This window comes from Clinocottus analis, unplaced genomic scaffold, assembly GCF_023055335.1.
Source record: "Clinocottus analis isolate CAN_PGR_092001 unplaced genomic scaffold, fCliAna1.0.p SCAF_7, whole genome shotgun sequence".
Taxonomy (NCBI): Eukaryota; Metazoa; Chordata; class Actinopteri; order Perciformes; family Cottidae; genus Clinocottus; species Clinocottus analis.
This window is the reverse complement of record NW_027176229.1, coordinates 10,452,010-10,460,939: the sequence shown is the minus strand read 5'-3', so window position 1 is coordinate 10,460,939 and position 8,930 is coordinate 10,452,010. Positions and strand designations below refer to the sequence as shown.

Here is an 8,930-nt window from a genome sequence, read left to right as displayed (position 1 = left end):
GTTTGTTCTGCATGCGTTCAACGTGTCATACAGTACACAGACTGACAAACACTCAACACAATACAGCTATTATTTCAAACTATTCACATCTATTGTCTTTTTCTTGTTAGTATGTCTGTGAATATTGTTCTCCCTGATGAATATGGCATATTCAAATGAGCTGAATTCAGTTATAAGACATAGCAAACCCAGTAGTGCTGCCTGTCTTGTTTGTGTAAATATAACATGACATGAAATTTAACAGAAATGTATTATTATTTAAAGGGGAATCACACCCTAAAAACATAATTCAAAATTTGTATTTTTTCCTAAATGTAATCCCTGCACAGGATTAATGTCATTCTACAGAAAATGAATGACAGTCATATAACGTATTTAGCTAGATTTACTCAAACACTGTACATCAATATTTAAATTGTATTCATGACAGTCATGTCTTAGTGTGCAGTAAGAACAACATAAAAATGTTTTAGGATTTTTTTAAGGCATGAGTTATTTTTCATTTTTCACCACTCAGCCTAAATAGAGGTCTTAAACTGAGATTGCAGTAATCCAAAATAAGTAAAACATATTGATAGCATCTTATTTGACTGCATAATGCAACAATCAAACCTGTGAATATGCTCTGTTTGTCATTGTTTACCTGTTATTTAGGGCATATTAGAACTGCATTATGAAACTTGCCAAGAGGAAGCAATTAAAAGGAAGGGAATCATACAAAATGATGTTAATAATAAATAAACTTGGCCTGCAGCAGCATATGTGCCGACAGTTAAAACATAAATTGTAACTAAAGCTCTGGTTTTGGTGCGCCTTCAGACTGGTCTCAATATTGCGCAATATTTGGGGGATTCTCGTCAAATGTGTCTCCGTCCTGTTGTAGAAGAAGTTTGCGGTTGAGCACAAACAAACAGAGAGAAGGAAGTTTGCTCCGAGCCTTTGAAACTGCTGTAATGAACAAGCGGTTCCGCACGATTTGAAAATAATCCGCGTGTCAGTGTCATCTTTCTTATGCAAAGTGGCTGTCTTTGAAGGCGGATCTCTTGGCAGGTTAGACCGGGACGGAGGCTCCGACCAGCTCAGACGAGCGCTGCCACCAAACGCAGCAACTGCGTGCTCACGGGAGGAGCAGAAGACTGCATTTCTGGGACCCAGTTATTATCATCAACGAGGATATTTATCTGACGTGTACGGCTGACTGATCGACTGCTGCGCTGGCTTCATGAGCAGCCATCCCCGTCGCATCAAGGACCAAAGGAACATATTTGTTGTTGTTTTCCCCAAGTTGTTGCGCACGAGGACTGAAATCGGAGCGCGACTGAGACAATCACTCCGGGAAAAGTGGCATGATACGTGAGGACGGATGAGTGAGTATTCTGGGATCGAGTAGGGAACAACATTGGATCACACCACCTTTCACTTTTAATCACAGTTGACTCGATATGCTCCGTGCAAGAGACCGAACAAGTCGCTCTAACACTACAAACTGAGAGCTTAAAAGCATGGACCTGAACGCACGCGACTTCCAGCGAAAAAACATTTTTGGACCCACGCGGGATTTATGTTTTTATTAAATTCTAAAAACCTAACATGAGGAAACGATGGTCTTGCAGCAGATAGTTCAGTAAGTTGTTTTTCCACCACATTGATCTGACACACAAACACCAGCCAGGTTTCATCACAGACTTCTTAATGAACTGAACTTGTGTGTTGTGTCACAGTGGAGAATATTTTGCCTTTTTTCTTCTTCTTTTAAATCAAGAGAGGGAGAATGCTTTCAACTGTTAAACTGAGCCTCATCTATGTGCTACTGGTCCTTTGGGCTAGTGGGGCTTCAGCTATTAGCTCAATAGACCCCGACTGGTCAGGAGAGGGGAGATGTCAACACATCAACATCCCCCAATGTAAAGACATTGGCTACAACATGACAAGCATGCCAAATCTTATGGGCCACGATGACCAAAAAGAGGCAGCAATAAAGCTGCAGGAGTTTGCGACGCTGATACAGTTTGGATGCCACAGTCATCTCAAATTTTTCCTGTGTTCGCTGTATGCTCCCATGTGCACGGAGCAGGTTTCAAACCCCATCCCAGCATGTAGAGTTATGTGTGAGCAGGTCAAGCTGAAATGCTCACCCATCTTGGAACAATTTAACTTTCCCTGGCCTGACTCTCTGGACTGCGCTCGGCTGCCGACCAAAAACGACCCAAACAACCTTTGCATGGAGGCGCCCAACAACGGCTCAGATGAGCCTCCCAAAGTCTCCCACACCCAGCCTCCGGATTTCAGGCCACAGCGACCCCTAAGCGGGCAGGACCTGCACCTTAAGGACAGCGGCAGCAAGCAGACCTGCAGCAATCCGGGCAAGTTCCACTTTGTAGAGAAGAGTGAGTCCTGTGCCCCCAAATGCTACCCCAAAGTGGATGTATACTGGAGTCAGGGAGACAAGCAGTTTTCCCTGGTGTGGATCGCCATCTGGTCTATCCTCTGCTTTGTCTCCAGCGCCTTCACCGTGCTCACTTTCCTCATAGACCCGCAGCGATTCAAATACCCAGAGAGGCCGATCATCTTCCTCTCTATGTCCTACTGTGTTTACTCTGTGGGCTACCTCATCAGGCTTTTTGTGGGAGCTGATAGAATAGCCTGTGACAGAGACAATGGGGTTCAGTATATTATCCAGGAGGGTCTGGAGAGCACCGGCTGCACCATTGTCTTTCTCATCCTGTACTATTTTGGCATGGCCAGCTCCCTCTGGTGGGTTATCTTGACCCTCACATGGTTTCTGGCTGCAGGGAAGAAGTGGGGTCATGAGGCCATCGAAGCCAACAGCAGCTACTTCCACCTGGCAGCGTGGGCCATCCCGGCTGTGAAGACCATTATGATCCTGGTGATGAGGAAAGTAGCGGGAGATGAACTGACCGGCGTCTGCTACGTGGGCAGCATGGATGTCAAAGCTCTCACAGGCTTTGTGCTCATTCCTCTCTCCTGCTACCTTATTATTGGCACTTCATTCCTGCTGTCTGGCTTTGTGGCCCTCTTCCACATCCGTAAGATCATGAAAACAGAGGGAGAGAACACAGACAAGCTTGAGAAGTTGATGGTTCGCATCGGGGTCTTCTCCGTGCTGTACACGGTCCCGGCCACCTGCGTCATTGCCTGCTATTTCTACGAGAGGCTCAACATGGACTACTGGCGCATTGTGGCCGGAGAGCAGAAGTGTGTGGACAGCAGCGGGTCGGAGTCAGACGAGTGCGCCATGAAGGCTTCCATCCCCGCTGTTGAGATTTTCATGGTGAAGATCTTCATGTTGCTGGTGGTGGGCATCACTAGCGGCATGTGGATCTGGACCTCAAAGACACTGCAGTCGTGGCAGAACGTGTTTAGCAGGAAGCTAAAGAAGAGGACGAGGAGAAAGGCTGCCAGTGTGTTCACCAGCAGCAGGCCTTACATCAAACCTCACCCATCTCTCAAAGGGCACAGTACTAAATATGAGCCTACACGGCCCCCTCCAACATGTGTATGAGCTGGCTCTCTTTGAATAAACCCCCCAAATACTTGTAAAGCCCTTACCTAAATGAGACTTTGTAATCAGAGTGCCATCAAAAGAATCAAGGTTCATGTTTTATTTATGCCAACTGCGTTGAAGATAATGTTTTTATTATGTGTGTGTGTGTCTTTAGCCATGTCATTCAACAAAAGCTGCCTTTGTTTTAAAAAAGTCTGTTACTCCTGGCTTCACTTATCCTACTGAAGAACTTAGTCGAGAGAAGAACAAAACATTGTCTTACAAAAAGAGTGGAATCCATGAGGTCACTTGGATAATGTGCCATACATGTTTTCCTTACAGGTAAAAAAAAAAAGACACTTGTACTGTGACAGATTATCGACAATGAAAGGACCCCCAGAGTCAATGGCATCTAACAGTCAGAGATGATGTTTGGAGACTTTTTATTTGGAATCAAGGCAGAGCCATACATGTTTGAGCTGGGGTGAGAGCAGCCGTTGAAAAGAGCTTAAGATCTTCCAAACTGCCCATAATTTGTGAGGCAATTCCATGGCGTAAATTAATCAAGCACTCGTTATTGAAAAGTTATTTGTACACGCAGTTGAGCTTTCCTTTTTTTTTCTTTGCTGTTTTATAGCACAAGGGAACATTTGTATATATGTCAAAAAACATTTTTTATAGAAAAATTAATAAAACGTTCTAGTTTTAAATGTTTGTTCAGCCGAAATGGTGCGTCTCAACTCTGTTGTTTTTCCCTCTGCTGGAGTGAGTCTTCATTCTCATACGACCACATTAAGCTTGTGGGCTTTTTTAAAAAAACTGTTGCAGCGCTTGTGTGCTCACTGTACACTGTTCAGTTGGTAGGAGTCATTTAACAAAATCTAAATCATCCACCATAGTTTGTGAATGTCATATGTCAGAGCTGGGTTCTAACAATATGTTTGGTAAACAGAATAACTTTAAATTAGACAGACTGGAAAAGCATAGTTTACATGGCCAAAAGAGACATTTGTATCATATAACAACTAATTGGTTTTATGACCAATCAGGATCATCCTATAAATGTTGTACATACACTGTGTATCTCTTGCAATGAAAACAAAACATGCACTTTTACATATAAAAAAAGGAATGTAACCATGTTTAACATGTTGGTGCTAGAGTCAACACACACAGGAAACATTAATAGTGACATTTCTGTCCTTGTTTTTAAATATCCATCACGAAACAATGCAACATTAATGTTTGTGTCCTGACATATTCCATATAAAATCTCCTGAAAATCCCACTTTATTCACATATTTTGTTTAGGGGCTTTTGCAATTAGAATGTGTGTTGATGAGAAACTTCTCCTTATAAAAGTGTAATACAGAATTTAGAGGATAAATGAACATTTCAGCCAATATTCATACAGATGAAAAGTGAAAGTAGTGGTGTCATCCAAAGGACAAATTAACATTTTCAATTTTTTTACGACCAAAATATCCAATGTTCATCCTGTGTTCAACATGAGTTTATTTTTCAATTTTTTAACATTAATATATTTGTTATATCTTTTACATTATTTATGCTGGATGGTTATACAACCTTTTGCATAGTTTTTTACCTTAGCAGAAGTAAATATACAACTTTATTTTAGTCCACTCTCTCTTTCTCTCTCTCACTCTCTCTTTCTTTCTCTCTCGCGCTCTGTCTCACTCTCTCTTTCTCTATCTCTCACTCTCTCTGACACACACACCCTATCTCTTTCTGTATCGTCCACTCTCTCTCTCTCTCTCTCTCTCTCTCTCTCTCTCTCTCTCTCTCTCTCTCTTTCTCTCTCTCTCTCTCTCTCTCTCTCTCTGTGTTGCTTGTGTCGGTGCGTATCAATGAAGGGGTTATACAATAATCCAGCTCTCATTCAGGACAGGATTAGATCGTTTGAAGGGTTGGACTTTCAAAAGAAGATCGCTGCGCAAACCCAAAATACAGAATATCTGTCATCTCCTCTCTTCTTATCAGTAAGGCATAGTGACATTTCTATAGACACATCTGGCCTGGATTTGAAATAGCAACATATTGACTGAAGCGGCTTTCTAACGCATGAGCAAACTGAATACATTGTGTTGTATCCTGAGGTGTTTGGTGTTAAACGATCCTTACGTTGTCAGCAATTTAAAGCTCCATGCTCTGAGAGCCACAAGTCTAGTCTTGACTCCAAGCAACAACAATTGTTTTTGACTTGACAGTGTTGGAACAACAGGAGAACATGGATACTTGAAGACTATATGTGTGTATATATATATATATATATATATATATATATATATATATATATATATATATATATATATATATATATATATATATATATATAAATATATATATATATATACACATACATATATATACATATATATATATGTGTATATATATATATATATATTAAATATTTGTAAAAAATATATATATAGTTTTGGTGTACAAGACCTTTTCTACCTTCATCTGCCTCACTTTCAAACCTTTTTTTGAGAGTTTAAAACCTGTGGTCGACAGTCCTCTGCGGTTTAATAAAGTTTCTGAAGTGTAGTAATGCTTTATCCCGGAGGGCATTCAAGTTCCAGCGTCAACTCGACCCATTTTAACAGTCAAAAGCACATGACTCACAACCTCTATGTGGCTGTATCAAAGTCAGCTAGTGTCTATTGATACTGTGAGTTGCAAAAAAAGGTGTGAGTGCTTCTGAGAGCTTCAACAGAGGCCACCTGGATAACAGCCCCTGAGGTGTCTGGGAAGGCTGTAAATATAAATGACAGTTACCACCCCCCTCCAGGGCTTCTTCAGCCAAGCAGGCTTCACTTCTCTTCTTCTCCTCTCTTCAAAGGAAAAAAATCCTGCTCAGAGCAAGGGCAAAGTATTGCTGGCAAGAAGTTTTTTCAGTTTTTTTTTCTTTTTTTCAGGCTGGGAGGGGGGGCTCAACTGTATGTATTGGTACTCAGGCCTTTAAAAGTATAGATCTTATAACAGTAGAACCCGTTTTCCGTCATTCCTTGCAAAGTTTTAATTGACAGAGTGGGGAATCCCGCTACAACCATGTGACTAAGGCTGATGAATCTCAGACCCACACATATCAAAACTCCGCCAGGACAAACGCTGTCATCCCACACTCATCCACTTCCTGCCTCTCATTGTTACTGCTGTGCCATGCAGGAGGTAGCGGCGTCTGCGTTGGTTTCGGATTTGTTCACAAAAAAGAGCTTCTGCTTGTGATTGGTGTTGACACACCATAAAACCTTTAAAAGTTACTTGATTTAATTGAAACTGACTGCTTTGCCAGCGAGCTAGGATTTTTCAGCTTTTCACACTCAATAATTGAGCTGATGTAATGTGTCTTTCTGGAACAGAGTATTAGGAGCATCAAGTTAAAATGACTCCTCTGCATGTCAAAGGCTGATTCCAGTTCAGAAGGAAAGCGGCAAGGAAACATCTTCATTAAATAAAATCATAAAAAATAAATGCTCTGTCTCGATACATGACTACACCTTCTTCTTTCTGCAGTATGGCAGGTGGTGTTGTTTTGGAACCAGTGTAATTAACTTTGTCTGCTGCTTTTGCAAACAGTCATAAAGTTCTGTCACAGTGACATAAATCAAGTTGTTGAGATGATTGGCGGATGAGGCAGCTCCTCTTTGATATGTCTTTGTGGAGACGCCCCATGTCCTCATCCTCAGCTGCTCCAGTAGCACCTGTTTACTAGTTCAGACCTGTCTGTTTGAAGAGCAGTGCTTAGCCTCTCAATGTCATAGACTCGAACATGACGCACACAACACATGACACACAAAGGAATTTGGCTGGTGCTCTGGGGCGGGTGGGTTCCTTCCAACATGTATGCTACAAATGCGCCAGACACATACGGATTCTTAGCACTTGTTTCTCTTATTGGACAGCTGCTGAAAATTTAAATCTGTCACCTTTTGGTGAGTTCTGCCTCATTTGGTTGTAACAGAGAAGTGAGATAGTTGATGCAGCATCACAAATGAACAGCTTTGTTTTATTGCTGAATAAGTAACTTAGAGGGTTATTAAAGGAGGAGAGAGAGCTGCAACTTTCCTAGACCAAAGTGTTATCAGACAATGCAATGATAACCTTTCATCCCTCAAATTATTCTTGTACATAAACTCCCAAATTCTGAGGATTATGATGGAAGGAGCTGTGGGTGGACTTCATGTTCTGAATTGATGTATAGCTAAGAATCTAGGGCAATGCAAAAGTACAGTAAATGCCCAATCTGCAGTAACAAGCCATGCAACCAGCTCACAGACACACACTTCAGTCTGCAGTGGAGGCGGCCGTTCCCAGCCACTGCTAAAGGTGAGAGTAATTACATAAAAATCTGGCAACAATGACTTCTCTCCCTGCAAGTCGGGGGCAGGGCACTTTATTCAAATGCATAATGAACTGCCTCGCAGGCCCTCTGCTGATCAAACAAGTGTTTGATAGTGGCTTTGGTTTGAAAGAGGACTGAATATGTTTATTTGCATGTGGAGAAGTGAAGGACTTTGAGGTGGAGATCAGGCAGATTAGTGTTAACTGACAGACCTGTGCAAACAGACACTCCCACTGCATACAAGCAGGGCAGCAGTGCACTTCCTCAGAGGACGAGTTAGGCTGAATGCTACATCAGACAGACAAGAGCATGGCAACTCCTACTTTTCAGACATTGTTCTTGATATGCTAGCCTCCTCCCCTAAGACCGACTCTCTCATATAGTTTGGCTTGTGTGGTTCGATGCAAGTTTAAGCATGCACAATGATTGATGGAAAACTAAATCAGAGGTGAGAAAACCAATTGCTGATGGTTATTCTTCGAAGATATTTTCTTAGTGCAGAACCAAGTTTTTAAATTACACATTTGTTGAAGAAAAGTGAGAACTCTATTGGTAACTACCGTACGCTGAAATGCACTGTTTGCATACTGAAACACATGCAATGCTTACAATGCTTTCAAAATAGTGAAATAAGTATTCAGAACAAAAGCTCTACTTTTGATGCTCAAAGTATTTTTGTGTATACTGTATGCTTATTCGCTTTCTTGCCAAGAGTTAGCTGAGAAGATTCATACCACTCTCCCGAAATGAACGCGTATTGATCTTAACCCAATTTAATAAGAGTCAAATACTATTTACACGTTAATATTAATGCAATAACATTCATATGAACACACATTGTTGTGCATACTTAATACTTTTACATTTATTACCCTTAGTAAATAATTATGAAGATATTTCTTTACTTTGATTTAAGTAAGATCTTGATTGCAGGACTTCTACATGTAATTGTTTATATTGTGGTATTCCCACTCAGCGACAGAGATTTACCTTTATGCTTTAGCTCTGATGTAGACTAGGATTTATTGGCACTTATAGCCTGATGTTAGACCATACATT

At 41.2% G+C, this 8,930-nt stretch overlaps 1 protein-coding gene across 1 annotated transcript; it reads left to right on the top strand.

Annotated features, from left to right (window-relative positions):
* Window positions 1-1,098: 1,098 nt before the first annotated feature.
* fzd10 (frizzled class receptor 10) lies at window positions 1,099-4,222 on the top strand. The gene has a single exon (XM_068566706.1). It carries the CDS (start codon window positions 1,772-1,774, stop codon window positions 3,521-3,523), a length of 1,752 nt encoding a protein of 583 aa, XP_068422807.1. The 5' UTR covers window positions 1,099-1,771; the 3' UTR covers window positions 3,524-4,222.
* Window positions 4,223-8,930: the final 4,708 nt, after the last annotated feature.

What these genes read in the sequence shown, in the direction of transcription:
- fzd10 (XM_068566706.1), top strand. Translation starts at nt 1,772, where the DNA reads ATGCTTTCAACTGTTAAACTGAGCCTCATCTATGTGCTACTGGTCCTT.